This window comes from Hippoglossus stenolepis, chromosome 11, assembly GCF_022539355.2.
Source record: "Hippoglossus stenolepis isolate QCI-W04-F060 chromosome 11, HSTE1.2, whole genome shotgun sequence".
Classification (NCBI taxonomy): Eukaryota; Metazoa; Chordata; class Actinopteri; order Pleuronectiformes; family Pleuronectidae; genus Hippoglossus; species Hippoglossus stenolepis.
The window spans coordinates 17093558-17109054 of NC_061493.1; the positions used below are offsets into that span (position 1 = coordinate 17093558).

At 44.0% G+C, this 15497-nt stretch overlaps 1 protein-coding gene across 2 annotated transcripts; it reads left to right on the top strand.

The window, feature by feature from the left end:
- Positions 1-215: 215 nt before the first annotated feature.
- gata6 (GATA binding protein 6) lies at positions 216-7529 on the top strand. Of its 2 annotated transcripts, XM_035169246.2 has the most exons (8): positions 216-306; positions 745-809; positions 920-1829; positions 2378-2544; positions 3338-3463; positions 3582-3669; positions 3776-3873; positions 4359-7529. In XM_035169246.2, the coding sequence occupies exons 2-8, from the start codon at positions 759-761 to the stop codon at positions 4518-4520; spliced, it is 1602 nt and encodes a 533-aa protein (XP_035025137.1). In that variant the 5' UTR covers positions 216-306; positions 745-758; the 3' UTR covers positions 4521-7529. The 2 variants fall into 2 exon arrangements, with proteins under 2 accessions (XP_035025137.1, XP_035025138.1); XM_035169247.2 differs by lacking the exon at positions 745-809.
- The last annotated feature ends 7968 nt before the right edge of the window (positions 7530-15497 follow it).

Genomic DNA, 15497 nt, shown 5'->3' on the forward strand with positions numbered 1-15497 from the left:
TGATCAGGTCTCTCTCTCTCGCTCTCTCTCTCTTTCTTTCTTCTTTTCTTCCTCTTTCTTCCCCTCTTTCTCTCTGTTCCTCCGTGTGATTGATTGGAGGAGTTCATCAACAGACTCGCACCCCCATCGCGTCTCCGGCCGCTCGCGCTCCTCGTGATTGGTCCGCCTCCTGCAGCCGCGGCTCCAAGCGCCTCCTCTCATAAACGGAGTTGGAGCGCACGGACGTTTCCCCGTTACTTCCAGCCAGGAGACGCAGCGACTCACCACTGAGGACTCACACTGCGACCTATGGCACACAACTAGCAGGTATGTGGCGAGAAGAGACAAGTTTTTCTTTCTGTGCCTCCTCTGTTTCTATATTCCCCCCTCATGGCGCACAGTCGGGTTAAATGTGCGTAATGTGGGGCCGAGCGCAGCGGGACTTTACGCGTCAATTCGGGGTGTCGTTTTTCTTTATCGCTCGAGTCTGCCCCTCGGTCCTTATCTGTTTTTGGGTCTTATCAAATGGTTATCTCTTTTTTGCTGTGAAGACATATTGCGTTTTGTTTCCAATCTCTTATGTGTGTGCGTGCGTGTGTGGGAGGACAGGGATTTGACACGGATGGATCCATGCGCTCTCGTGCGCTCTTAATGGGAATATGACAGCCACTGTGGACTGAATGGTGTTTGACTGGAGTTAGAGATGATCAAGCTTTAGTTTAGTAGATTCTTGATTTATTCTTTTTTTTTATTTTTTAATTTCAGCCTCTCCTCTAAAGATGAAATCACACTGTCTTCCCGAAGTGGACTTGCGTTTTTCCACAACTTTGGCGAGTTTCTGTCTGGATGCATTTTGTGGCACATTTTGAACTCGCTCAACACGAGTGTATTTTCCTCTAATTTCCCAAGTGTTAACATTCATGTTATTATGTTCTTACAGGGTAGACAACTCCCTGAGCATTTTTTATTAACCCCTACGGTGTATGGAAAGTGCTCCTGGATGGAGCTGGGCGAAAACAGCTGGTCAATGGTCAAGCGAGAAGTATCCAGCAGCCCAGGGTCACCGGCTGAGCAGACCTACCTGCCAGGTGACAGCAGGAGGAACGGCCCCACCTCGGAGGAGCTGAGGACGGCTCCGAGCGAGCTCGACGCGCTGGGGCACCGCCGCTCCGACGGCAGATCACTGCACTCCTACGTTCACTTCGGACACCATAACAACACCCTGACCGCCGCCGAGGACATCCCGCTGTTTACGGATTTAGACCAGGGCAGCAAGCTCGTCCTCTCCAGCGGAGCGCACAAGGCCAGCCTGCTGGTGGACTCGGCCGACATGTACCAAACGCTGGCCATCGCCGCAGCCCAAAGCCAGACTGGATATGATTCCTCCTCTGGTGGTTACATGCACTCCAACCCCAACTCTCCCGTGTACGTGCCCAGCTCCCGGGTGGGCCCCATGATACCCAGCCTGTCTTACCTGCAGGCCAGCGGCTCTGCGCAGTCCAGCCACGCCGTCTCCAGTCACTCGGTCTGGTCGCAGTCCACCCCGGAGAGCCCCTCGTACAGCACCGGGAGCCCGCACACCTCCAGCCGGTTCCACTACCCTCCAAGTCCGCCCATGAATAACGGAACCCCGAGAGACCCCGGTTACACTAACACGCTGAACATGAGCAACAGGGACCAGTACGGCCTCTCTCGGCCCCTCAGTGGCACCTACGCGAGTCCATACTCTCCTTACGTCGCGCCGCAGCTCTCCCAGCTGCCCTCGCCCTGGACCGGGGGACCTTTCGACAACACCATGCTGCACACCTTGCAGAGCCGAGGCGCGCCCTTGATCCGAGCACCGAACGGAGGTAAGAACAAAAACAAAACGGCAAATTAGTGGAGGTCATGGCGATGGAAACGTTTTCATTCTCACAGTCTGAGATGGAGAAATGTTTTGGTAACAGAACCTGATGGAGGCCAAAGTTTAGAAATTCAAAATGACTCTGTTTGACAAAGTAGTCAACCGCAAATGTGTTCCTTTGTAGAACTTTGGCAGGAGGCAGCATGTTTGTGTCAGAGCTGCGAGAAAAATCAGGCCTGTTTCTGCGCGTAAACCTACGACGACTGGCCAAAACATGACCATTCAATATAAAAATAAACCCCCATAGGTATTAAAGCAGCAGGATAAATATATGGAATGTTTGTCAGATTTATTTAAGTCTTTATTTGAATACAATGATACAATATGTGTGCTTTAAACAATATTTTCTCTAGACATACATGGAGTCTATGGGATCAGATTTAATTCCCTTCACTTTGAAAAGGATTTAGAAAATACTACTTGCAAAATGAGGCATATTTCAACGCATTGAGATTTAACATTGGTCTGATTTAAGTTTGTTTTGATAAATTGCAGATATTCTCGACGACATGGGGGAGAGCAGGGAGTGCGTCAACTGCGGCTCCATCTCCACGCCGCTGTGGAGGCGCGACGGCACGGGCCACTTTCTCTGCAACGCCTGCGGCCTGTACAGCAAAATGAATGGGCTGAGCAGGCCATTAATTAAACCACAGAAACGGACGGTAAGCATGGGACCACTTAAACGCTCAATTTCCTGCCTAATGGCTGAAGGTTATCAGCCATGATATCCGTGGTCAGCCATTAAATATTACAGCTCCAGACGATTTGAATCAAATAGATGTTATCCCACTTTATCTGTGGTGTATCTTGTAAAATACGCAGAAATGAGCTTGTAAAATAAATCACTCATTATGTAATAAATGTGAGTTAATGACATCATTCAGCACATGAACCAATTGATTTAAAAGAATCAGTCAACAATCGTGGAAATTAAGTTGATACGGGACAAGAAGAAAATGTGTTAATTTCTTAAAATTTGGTTTGAATGGAATCGATGGCGCTGGTTTAATTGGATTAAAACCACATATGCATACACACAGAGGACAATTGTTAGCGTAATTAATCGGGCACTTAATCAGCCACTCGGGGCCTTTTCATCTTGGGTAATTTAATCTTAACGGGCGACAGAGACAAATCTGTTCCTGGTGCCATTACGCAGCATTACGCACGGCTTTAACCAGGAAAACCAAACGTCACGCATGGACACTCCTTGCAAAGTTACATCCTGTAAAAAGCCGTGCGTAAAAGCCAGTAACATTGAGATCATAATGGAGCCTTTATTGTTGTTAGGAAATAGGGTGTGAATGGTCGGACTGTAATGCAATTGGTGGAGTGTGGCTTTCACTTGAAAAACACTCCCAAATGACTTCGGTTTGACAAATATATGAATATCATTTTTTATTCAAAAGCTTGAATTTGACTTTGATACTTATGTTTTATGTTTTTTATCTCCAGTCGACGTCAAGAAGAATCGGCCTCTCCTGCGCCAACTGTCAGACCAGCACGACAACTCTGTGGCGCAGAAATGCAGAGGGAGAGCCAGTGTGCAACGCATGTGGCCTTTACACTAAATTACACGGGGTGAGTGGAGGTTTAATTTCACATTGCTTGCTAATTTTATCAAACAGTAATATCCATTAATAACCACAGCGTTACAGAAAACTAATACATCTTTGTGTCCAAATGATCCAATCTGCAGGTACCTCGGCCGCTCGCCATGAAGAAAGAGGGAATTCAGACGAGAAAAAGAAAACCCAAGACAATGAATAAAACAAAGGGATCCTCTGGTGAGTGTCTGCTTATTTCTTATTTCTCTGCCTGTAAATAAATAGTATCAACACTTTGCTTTTCCTGAAAAAAACTGATCTTAATAACGTACTTTATGTTTTATAGGAAATAACAACTCAATCTCTATGACTCCCACATCCACCTCCTCATCCAATTCTGAAGATTGCTCAAAAAACAGCTCTCCCTCCGGACAGGTGTCAGGGGTAAGACTTTAATTTATGCTTTTCTAATTTATATATTCAATTTGTTCTTTGTTTATTAGGGTCAATTATAATTGGACATCTGTTTCATAAATCATATAAAATATAATTATAATAAAAACATGAAATACATTTTATGGCACTCAATAATTTGAACTTAACTTGACTTAAATTTATTTCAAATGTGGAACACGATGCATCCTCAGGGTTAAATGTTGTGTAATGAAATCACTGTGGCCTCTGATTCTGCAGTTTTTGAGGTCAAATGGTCACATGCAGCTGACTGACGAAACACGTGTCACCATAATATTGCTGTAAAATTCACATTTCTTGGGATGTGATGCTATTCTCCCTCATTTGTGCAAGTAGCATCTCAATTTAAATTAAATGTGTATCACACTCCTCAAACAGCAGCAGGTGCATTTAGAAGAACTTGTTGTATTTTTCAGTCAGACTAATGCAGTTTTTATTTTGCTCTGTTGCTGCAGGTCAGTTCGTCTGTGCTGTCCAGCTCAGGGGAGGGAACAGGCTCGGCCTCAGCGCTGAAGTACCCGGCACAGGACGGCCTGTACACCAGCGTGGGCTTGACCCAGCCATCAGATGTAGCTTCAGTGCGGGGTGAACCCTGGTGCGCCATGGCTCTAGCTTGAACACCTAAATCTGTTTTTGGGAGGACAGCAATCCCTGGCCCCTTCTGTCTGGATGCTATGTGTTGTGGAAGTATTCCGGGGGCATTGTTTGTTTCCTTCCTCGCAGCTGATGCAAGAAAGAGTCGGACGTTGGGGAAAAAGAATCGTGAGACCACTTCAGGTCATGCTGCGAGCTTGAAGATTGGAGTATCTGGGATTTGTTTCCAGATCGGTGTGGGGATCTTGTTGCCTTAAAGAAAAATAAAAAGCAAAAGGGAGACTCCAGGCCTATGATCAACCAGGTGGCCTGCTGCGGATGGTTTCTGGACCTGCCGTGCACTCGATATCTCACCCGTCCGTGGCACAGAACCAGACCCGGGGTTCACGAAGCAAGGCCATCGTGTACATAACGGATTTCCTCTCTGAAGAAAAAAGCTGTTGATTGGATATCAGTGCTTCATAAAGCGCTGAGCTCTTTTTAAGTACATTTAGATTTTCCTTTTCTTTCCACAACTGGAATCATGCCACACGTGCCGAGACAACTTTAATGAATCAAAAGAAGAAAGAATATTTATAAATCTTCCAATGTTGAAAACATGGCTATGATTGTTAATAAAGATATCAATATAGAGTAGAAGTTAAACCATTCTGATGTCTTCTTTTCCTATTTTTATTTCTTTACAAGTGGTTGTTAGTAGCAGTAGTGTTGAATCTGCACATGTTTTCCACTGAAAGCTCTTACTGTATTTGACTGAAACTTGTTTGGTTTAAACAGGGTATAAATGACTGTGTCATCTAGTGTGTTTGTTTAATTCATTGCAAATATCGACTCCTTCAGACTAATTTTTTGATACTTGTCGGCTGTTGGCTGTAGCGTGATGGTACTTCTCTCAAAGCAGGGCTTCAAAAACACTATTTCACATGTGAAGAGGTCGGACGGCTCGCTGGAACAAAGCACACCCAGAATAGCTGTGAGCCAACTGACATTTATGTTACACGACTGTTGGCTTTGCAACCTGATTCATTATAGACTGTGTAACTTTCACAATGCAAGTATGTACTGTTGCATCAATTTTATACCACAATCAGAGCAATGTGGAGAGTGAGGTCACCTCTGAACAAATTCATGTTACTCTTGATGACTAGACCCAGGGAGGATCCAAAGGAATGTAACGACCCAGTAGCTTAACGTGGCGAGATGTTTAATGAGACAAATAAATAAAGATGCAAACAGTTCATATCACAGTTTATTATTTTTTATTTCCAAATGCAACCCCATTTGAATTCACCGCAGAATGGGTGGCATGCAGAATCCCAAACAATTTGAGAGGTATGTTTGATTCGACACCCTCCACGCCTCCCCCGGTCGTGGTGTGGGTGGAGTCTCAAAAAGCCATTCCAGGCCCCAAAACAACCACAAGGAGATTTTTAAAGATGAAGACAATCTGTTGAGTGAGATATTGTGTAAAAAGGGTTATTTCTTTTTTTTATTTCTTATTTTATTCTTCCAAAATTCACTACATCCAAAAAGGGCATGCCATTCATTTTGATGGAGTTTATTTATTTTTCTGAAATATAATGTTTTTCTTTTTTGTTTGTTTGCTCTATGTTTTTTTTTCTCCTGGAAATAATTTTTATTTAAATTCCGTCCAATAAATTGTTCTGGTGATGCAAAATGAATTTCTGTGTTTGAAACAGAGCATGAGTGTATGTCATTTTCTATGAGGCGATCACAGCCATGATTTAACACCCAGAAGAGAAACGTTTTCAATCATTAGATTTGTCAGTTCAGCTCATTCAAAGCAAATATTTCCTGGAAACACTGCGACAAAAAATAAAATCCATGCCTCATTTTCACTTTTCAAACATATTTCACCTAAATTTGAAAACACAACATCAGGACTCAATCATCTCCTGTGTTTTCATGCTGGTTTGCCTCCAAACTTTTTTATTGAAGCAAACTTTATTCTTCTTTTTTAAAATTTTCCTTCAGAGTTTTTTCTTCCCTACCATTTAGCCCCGGTGGGTCTCAGTGCATGGCCCACTTTCCTCTGTCCTCTTGAACCAGCAGCTCAAAGTACCTGTCACAATGTTTACTGTACTTGAGCGAGAATGGCCTGTGAGTAGCAGCACATGAAAAGATTTTTTGGAGATGGTGGAGATTTATGTCTCGGCTTAGCGTTATCTGTCTGCTCTTTGACGTATTGATTTAGCCGGGTTTATTGAGTGTGGAGGAATGTGCTGCTCTCTGCACAACGGCCACATCCACACTTCTGACGTGAACACTTATTGTTGTTGCTTTTGTTTTTTTGCGGAGGATCACACGTCTGCATTTAACTGGAATCAGGCAGACGGTGCTATTCGTTTCAGCCAGTGAGTCTTCAGCGTTACTGGTGCAGAAATGGAAAGGTTCTTCATGCTTTCGTTTTGCACTAGGTGTTATATAAAACTCAATCTGTGCCCTCAGACCACCGGGCGTTCAGTGCTCCGGCTTCCCGGCAGATAAACGACAAAACCCCCTGTTGGATTTGTAAATGAAAACTAGTGTTCAACTCAGAACAGGGCTAAATATTTATAGGTTTCTTAATTTATGATGTGGTCCCACCTTGGCACTGTCTGACTGGTATCCATGGTGCAGCGAGGGAGGACATGTAAACACAACAGAAATCCTCCCTGCACGCATTGGCTCTCATCTGGAGAGATGTTCACAAAGCTGAGGGTCGCAACAACCACCACATGCACCAGGGACGTACCCCCGTGCTAGTGCAAGTTAAACCTGTAGTGCAGATAGGTGAAAGTTTCCTGTAAACTAGCTTAAGCAGGGATATGATTTTGTATCGTGAGCCGATTGCAAACCGCAATATTCAATTGTCGAAAATAAAATTTCAATAAATAAATTCCAATCATTATGAGTGGACATTGTGTGGGAACTGTTGGGGTTTCTCTATAATTTTATAAACTATGTAAAGTGCCTTGAGATAATGTATATTATGATTTGGCGCTGTACAAATAAAATTGAATTGAATTGAATTGTGTTCATCGTGTAAAACAACATTTTTAGAATATTACATTTTTCAAATTCAGACTGACACAACGTTAGCGTCAGATTGGACAGTGTCACATTTTAAGGAGCATCGCTTTGCATCATTTAAAAAAATCTTTTGTGACTTGATGATATTTACATTGCGATTTAATTTGGTCAAACTTTAGCGGCTATTGCGTTTCTCATATTAATGCAGCCACGATGATAATAAAACTTTTTTCTCCAGAGGAGCAGCTCAGTCAAAGAACGTAAATGGGCAGTTGCAGGCAGCTTCAGCCCCACGCTGTGCACGTCCATGATGTTCACACAAAGAGATGCAAGCCACAAGGCGACACCAATAATCTGTGAGAGTGATGGAGGTGCAGCTATGGAACATAAAAGGGATTCTGTCCACATTAGCTGGAGAAGTTGGGCCGAGCAGATAGGACGGCTGACACAGACGCAGACAGCCAGAGAGGGAGAAAGATCTTGATGGCAGCCCAGGGTTGAAAGTCCTCCCAAAGTAAACAGCGCGGGGCTAACCCAACAGCAGCAGCAGACTCCAGGGCCCTGGGCTGTTTGACCACGGGGCCGCGGCGCAGTATGGCCCAGTGGCTCCCTCAGGAGATGCCTGTTGATCTTTCCATGCTGCCTTTCAAAGGAGAGCACCGCTGGCCCTGCCTCCGGAAGAGATGCCATCTCTGACTCAGCCCTTTTGGGTTTCCTCGACAGACACGGGGGCACATTCTGGGAGAAAAAAACAGAACAGTTGTAAACAACATGTAACTGTGCGGCTTTAATATTTGGAGTCTCACCCAAAGATCTCTGATGGAGAGTGCGTTTGTGAATTTAAACCATTAATTGCTCTGGAATATGATTGACTCTCCTCGTCTGATTCATAGAAAGCCAAACTGTGCTTTCAAAGCTGTGTCCACAGAACGTAGTCAGCTTTGGTAAACACAGCCACAAGTGTAAAGGAAAGAATAAAGGCGCCTCCTCCTCCACCCTTGTCAAACTCTCAGCCTCTTACTCACAGGAAGTTTGTTACACACCAGGGAAACATTGAGTTAAAAAATAATGACTAATGATAAGAAACTCAACCCTTCCTCTTCTCTAATAATTAAACATCAGCACTGTTGTAAAGAACTAAGTGACAGAGAAAACGGCTCCACGCAGCAGAGATGACATCATAAAGCAAGTCTTACTTATTACACAAACAGTGGGAGTGTGTTCGAGGAAAAGACACTTCTCGTGAAGAAGAGTGAAAATGTCAGGGTGGGACAGAATATCACTTGGCCTGACTCTGAGTGTACGTGAGTGTAGGCTGCGTGCATGTGTGTGTGCATGTGTGTGTGTGTGTGTGTGTGTGTGTGTGTGTGTGTGTGTGTGTGTGTGTGTGTGTGTGTGTGTGTGTGTGTGTGTGTGTGTGTGTGCGCACACGTGTGCGAGTGTGTCGTAAAAAGATTTGCCAGGAAGTTGTCAGCCCTGAGGATTAATGGGGAGGAAATATTGAACGCTGGAAGTGCAGGAAAAGACGAAAGCAAAACGCTTTGTTTGGACGAAAAAGGAAAAAAAAGTTCCTTGACAAGTGACAACCCTTTAACCTGAGAGTGAAGCTGCACCAGTTCTACCTGGGAGAGATTCAAAACGTCTAAATCAAAACTTTATTTACTGTCTTTCTTATTGAAATGAAAGAAATGACATGATTGATTTGTCATTGCTGTTCTCATAAAATTCAGCTACAACAGACTAGTAACAACAGACAGACAGACAAAATGTATACCACACTTTCGCAATTCTAAATTGTAGTTATTAATTTAATATCTGAATAAAAAAGCCAAATGTGTCACAATGATAATATCTCATTTATGTTCATGTTTTTTTTACATCAGAGTGATAAAATATAATTTTTTGGGGAAATGTGGACATTCCTGCTCTTCTGTCTCAACCATTAAAAGTTTCTCAATGGATTTCCTGCATGAATTCTGCAGCCCATAGCTTCCATCATCAAACATTAAAAACTTGATTCTGTAGAGAAATGACACACACGTATTTAAAAATATTTCTTATATCTGCTACTGCTGCACACGTTCAAGACAAATGAAACAGTGTTGGGACTGAATGTTGGTCGTGCTTGGAAAACAAGCTGCTCCCATTTTGTGTTTGTCCAAACTGTTGTTCCCCAGCGAAGGTGCGAGCTGCTGGGAACTTTTCTGCAGTGCACAGTGAGCCAAACGTGCACTTACACAAGTTCCTGTGTTAATCAGCTGGTGACAGAGAGCTGCAAAACGTGTATTACGACTATTGTTAGTGCAACAAACGCAGAAGAAAGAAACATGTGGGCTGAGGTACGGCTGTGTTTAAAAAGACACCTGCAAATTATCATTGCCACTGTGGCCATGAAGCCACATGTCGCTGCTTCTCTGGTCTTGATACTCGTCAGCTCTTCAGTAAAGTCCCCCCCCGTCAACTGTAGAAACTGTATTTGCAGGATGAAGTTAACTGTGACCAGCCCAGAACAATTTGACTATCAAATCACCCCCTGTTTCCACACAATGCGTCGCTGCTTTGGTCCGGCGAGAGTTCTGCTTCTCTCTACTCGGAAAAGTTAGCTGCAGCCCCCCTGTCTGAAGGAGTCTGAGCTTTGAAACTCAGCCACTAAATCATGTAACATCGTGTAAGTTTTCTCTGCCGCCTCCATCCAAATAGTATGCTGAGATTCCTGTGAGTTCAATTTAAGGTTACAGCTATCTCTCCCCTCCTCTACCCGCCCGGCAGTCAGCCTTGCGTCCAAGGCGTTTTGAATTAAGCTCAGCGCGCTCTCGTATGGGAACCAGAGCTCGCCGCCAAATGCAATACTTCCCCGAGTATTTCTGTCTGAAGCCTGGCCTTTTAAAACAAAACACGGTGAAATCACAGCGGGCCTGTTTTAATCAATTAAACATGTGTCAACAAGCAACATGCTAATCATTGTCTCGACAGGGAGAGCGCATTCTCTCCTGGTGATGCATGGTCAGGAGTCGATCATGATTGTGAGAGGACGCGCAGACAAAACCGAACCCTAACCCTGAGCGGGTCCGGTTTCACTGTTTTCGACAGATGAGAAATATACTGCGTTGATTACACTTTGTGAAAATAAGTGGCATAAATCTCTCCAGATCTGTCTCGGCTCGTCACTGCCGCTATCTTTATTGCGCAGGTCTGGTGTGAAACAGACAAAACAATGCAGTGACTCAGAGACGGGCGATTCCCAGGCTCGATCACGCAGAGCATGTTGCATGTTTGTGTTTTTGTTTCTGTGTTTGGCTTGGATGAGGAGGGAGGAAGAAGCCATTCTTCCAACCAGGCATCAGAATCTCCAGCCTTCCAGAGAATCCTGCACGGAGCCGTTGCCTTAGTCATTCGGGTCAACCGGGGGGGGATATAAATTTCGACAGGATTTTACCAGCCCCTCCTACCCAGAATTCAATGCGGCTTCTCAGACCTCAGCACCCACACTCTCTCAGAAACGAGGTATGCTTGTGTAAACACCATTTGGCTCACCGAAGTCTTGAAGCGTAATAAATTTTCATCTAGAGCTCGAGATAGCAGCGGAGCCTCATAGTGAAGACGGGGGGGATGCACTGCAGGATGCAGCGGCCCGTCGGAGGAGACCAGCGAGGCTCCTGGCTCGTCTGATTGGGCGGCTCTCCGCTGAGGCCTCTGACGAATGCTCCTGATAACCAAATGAGCATCTCAGATAAATAACAGGCTGTCAGGGCAGGCTCCCAAACAGAAGATACAGGCAGCCATTCAACTCTCAATTCATTTCTGTTCTTGTTTTTTTTTACTTTTTATGAATTAACAAAAATACTAGGCTACCCAAAGACCTAAAACATCAAGATCAGTCATAATCCCGACCTCCTCCATGTTAGCAGATTAGCGATGGGAGTTTTAGCTCTTTGATGGAAGCTTGTCGACCATTTTTTAGGGGACGAGGGGTTACAATGTGTGCAGTTGGAAACATCCCAATTGTATTTTTCTGCATGTGTTGACCAGGACTAATCCCTCGCATTGCTCGACCTAATGTCAATCATCTGCATTGTAAACATTAGACAAGGTGAAGCCATATCAATTTAATGATCTTGCCCGAAATCCCGATTCTTCCTGCTCAAGTGAAAGTGGATTGGTTTGCAACTAAACTAAAAAGTCACAGCAAATAAGTTTTTTACCAAAGGTTTCTGTCATTTGAGTTCATTCTTATCACACTGATGTTTGTTAGTTAGTTTGGTTTTAATTGTTTTTTTTTACGCTATAAAGATGGGTTGAAAAGTCTGATCAAGCTCGTTGATACCTGAAAGTGTTGAAATTACATTTTTTATGCTGCACACGCCTGTATCAGTGGACTTACATCAGGTTGGGTTTGGGTCGGGCTCAGCTAATTTTCTCTCGGGAAAGAAAATTCTATTACTCTAGTTTACTCTATACTTCCCAAGTGGCTCCGAATGACAGCACCAGCATCAGAGATATTTTGGGTTCATGTTTTGTACAGCGGGAGGAAGTGGAAGTGGTCCATATTTATTTACAGCCCACTGTCCCAACGCTTGTGTTTGTATCCATGTTCTTATTTTATCTATGTTCTTATTGGTGTGAGTTCACTGTCATCATCAGAACTGATAGCTACTAAAATAACGCCCAGGTTGTAACATGCTGTATTTTTCCTTCTTCAGAAGCACAGTCTGTATTGAGTCTGAACCCAGTGACTGAGCACAACAACAGAGCCGCTTCCTTGTGCTCCCCTGACCAGGCAGACCCTTTGGCTGAGGCGTCCAATTAATTATAGACATGACTTTAAAACTTCCTGTTTTTCCCCCCTTAATTAAGCCAATCTGCCCCGCTGCTCTGAAGAGAGGAAATACCTCAAAATAGTTCCCGATTTCAGCACATTCAATTACTCCATGCCCAGGACAGATTGCATCAGGCGTGTTAACGCACGGATCAACAGTGTTTGATCACGGGGAAATGATGTCTGTCATTTCTTCCTGCTTCGCCCCCGAATAATGTGGGAATTTGCGAGGAGAGCCGGTGCCTGAGATGGGCACCGCTCGCGCACGGATTAGCAACTACGTGCCCCGAGTCAGGCCCATCCAGCATCAATCTCTGCCTGACATGTTTATTATTACACTCATGTGGTCACTTATTCTGAGGAGGGAGAAAGAAAAAATTCCTGATTTATGCGTCCACTGTTACCCTTTCCTGTCCTCATTTGTGAAAACAAAATTCCAGTGAATTCGCAGTTATGAGGTCAAGCTTTCACTTACACTGCAAAAATTCAACTGGCCGGCCTGGGAGCGCTGGATGTTGTGCTTCTTGGTGCAGCTATGGCTTTGCTATTGTTAGCAGAGCGAGGGAGTCTGCACACAAACGGACAAACTGACCTTGACGGCAGACACACTCCATATCTGTCTCTGCCTCTTTTTTTTTCACTGAATCTACAGGCGCTTTTCAAGAGCACCCAGTCGACTCGGCCGTTATCACAAACGCTGCGCACTTGTTGAATACCTACCAGTGCCCTTTTCAACTCTGAACTGAAACTCACCTCCAGGCCTCACCCTCTGTTTCACTGGGAAACAGGAAGAAGGAGAAAGTGAAGACATAACGTGCAATGGGGAGGAATTTATGTAAAGTATTTCTGTAGAAAAACTTGGAGTTACCCGAAATCATGAACAGAGCACAGCGGGAAGTGACCGGTTATTTGAACAGGTTAATACCCTCTATTGTTCTCTGCTCTGGAATCTCTGTGTCAGCTTATGGTGAGTAATAATAAAAGTAACACGCTTTATTTATATAGTACTTCCCTACCAAAGTGCTTTTCATATGAATGAATCATCGGTCAAATTCATTAAAATTCACACATAACTGAAAGAATCAGTGTGTGTATATATAACAAGTTCTGTGAGTATTTCTGAATGTGACCTGATATAAGATTAAAATATTTTCTATTATTATTATTATTATTATTATTATTATTATTATTATTATTATATTGTGGTAATACTGACACATTTACCTGTCCGATATGTATACATGCAGTAAATATGACACATTCCTGTGTAATAATGTGTGTGAGGCGTGTGACTGAGCAACAGCTTTTAAACAATAAGTCCAATAAATAAACAACCATGTGGCTTTTAATCAACCCATCTAAACACAAGTTACATGGATGAGTGAAGTTGAATGAGCTGGTTGGTTTCCTCGGCCAAGGAGGTTGTATTTTTATCAGCGTTTGTGTGATTGTCCGTTAGTTAGCAGGATTATGCAAAAACTACTGGATGGTTTATCATGAAACCGGTTGGAAGGAAATGGTATGAATATAGAACCCATTTCATTTTACTGTTGAATCAGATTAGGGGGGCGGATCCAGGAGTTAATTTCCATTTGCTTCAACATTGTGAGATTGGACTCACGGTTTAATTGATTTAAAAAGATCTCTACTGACTTCCGTAGTTTACAAGGGGGCATGACCTTTTCTTAAAGTGGCTCAGTTCGTGTTTCTGTGTGGTGTTTGCATGTTCTCCCCGTGTTCGTGTGTATTTTGTGTTGGTACCCAAACTTCCTCCCACAGTTCAAAGACATACAGGTTAGGTTGATTTACCACTCTGCCCATAGGTGTGAATATCTGTATAAATCAGCCCTGTCCAGGGTTAGGGTTAGTGAACTCCGCCTCCTGCCCATCTCCAATGAATGGACCACCTGACTTCCACAGAGGAGAGTCCATGTCTGTGCTCTAAAAGCTGCACATTTGCAATTGTAATTAAATACATCACGGATGAAGAAAAAGAAATATCGCAGCTAAAACGTGTTGGTTTCACATTGTTCCTCAAGTGGCTGAATTCCTGTCATTCATCGCAGCCTGAAGAGAATGAAAACACACTTGTTGTAATGTGTTAGTTTAAACAAAAGGGAAACACGCTCGCTGACTTCTGACTTATTTGGCAGCACAGAGATAATCCTGGCCTTGAATTCAGAGTCAATCCAGGGTTGAGTTACAGTCACTTTACATCAGCTGTCATAATGTATGTTTCTGCACATCGGGACCCGTCACAGCTGTAAGGAGCAAGAGCTGTGACACCCGCGCTGAAGATCGTTTGTGTTCATTTCTTGCATTAGCATCTATGCATTGCCATACAAGTAAAACCTGTCAAAAAAGTTCCTCTCACAATGTCAAGCTTTTTATTTTATTCATTCAGCGTCGCTCTTCTGAATTCAGACATGTCAGAGCACTGATGTAAAGCGGACTTTTGGTGGACTCGCCGTATGACATCATCAAAGTGGAAACCCGGGCAGGCCAACTCGCTGTCCCTCTGGAGGCCCCTCAATAAACAGGCTGGTTATCACATCACTAACATTTGTTTAACCCCTCTGCAGAAGGTGTTCTGCTGGAGAGCGTGCAGGAAGAGGGAGCTGTTCCGAAACCTCTCCGACTGTCTCGTTACCAGACCTAACTGATGTCCTACGTCCTTTCAAACCCACGTAACAAAGCCCGCGAAGACTCATATATTAAAAAACGCAGTATAGACGCAGCGTTTCTGTCTTCTCTCCGCCATAAAGGGTTTCAGACTGCTCTCAAGACGCCCCCCCCCCCCTTTTACTCCCTCGAACTCCTCTACTCCCCGTCTCCCGCTTCATCCAAGTGCTCCCAAGTTTGGCCGTCTCTCTGGGACAGAGGACTGAAAACATGACTTCAGCAGAGAGGAAGAGGTTGTGGGGTCAAAAAAGAAAAAAGAAAAGAAAAAAGAAAGGATGAGAGCATGAAAGGATGAGGGAACGCTCCTATCCTTGGATACCTCGCACCCACCCCCAACCCCCCTCCCCGACTCCATTCCTTTCCCGTTTGCAGTGAGACGGTGCATGCAGCACTCTCCCACACATCTCCACATCCCAGCGCCAGGGCCCTGTGTTTTCTTAATTCATTACTTAAAGGAAAGAAATGTAGC

Coding starts and splice junctions, on each gene's coding strand:
- gata6 (XM_035169246.2), top strand. CDS start 759: ATGAAATCACACTGTCTTCCCGAAGTGGACTTGCGTTTTTCCACAACT. Junction 810..919: donor TGCGTTTTTCCACAACTTTG/GCGAGTTTCTGT, acceptor ATGTTCTTACAG/GGTAGACAACTCCCTGAGCA. Junction 3,874..4,358: donor CCTCCGGACAGGTGTCAGGG/GTAAGACTTTAA, acceptor CTGTTGCTGCAG/GTCAGTTCGTCTGTGCTGTC.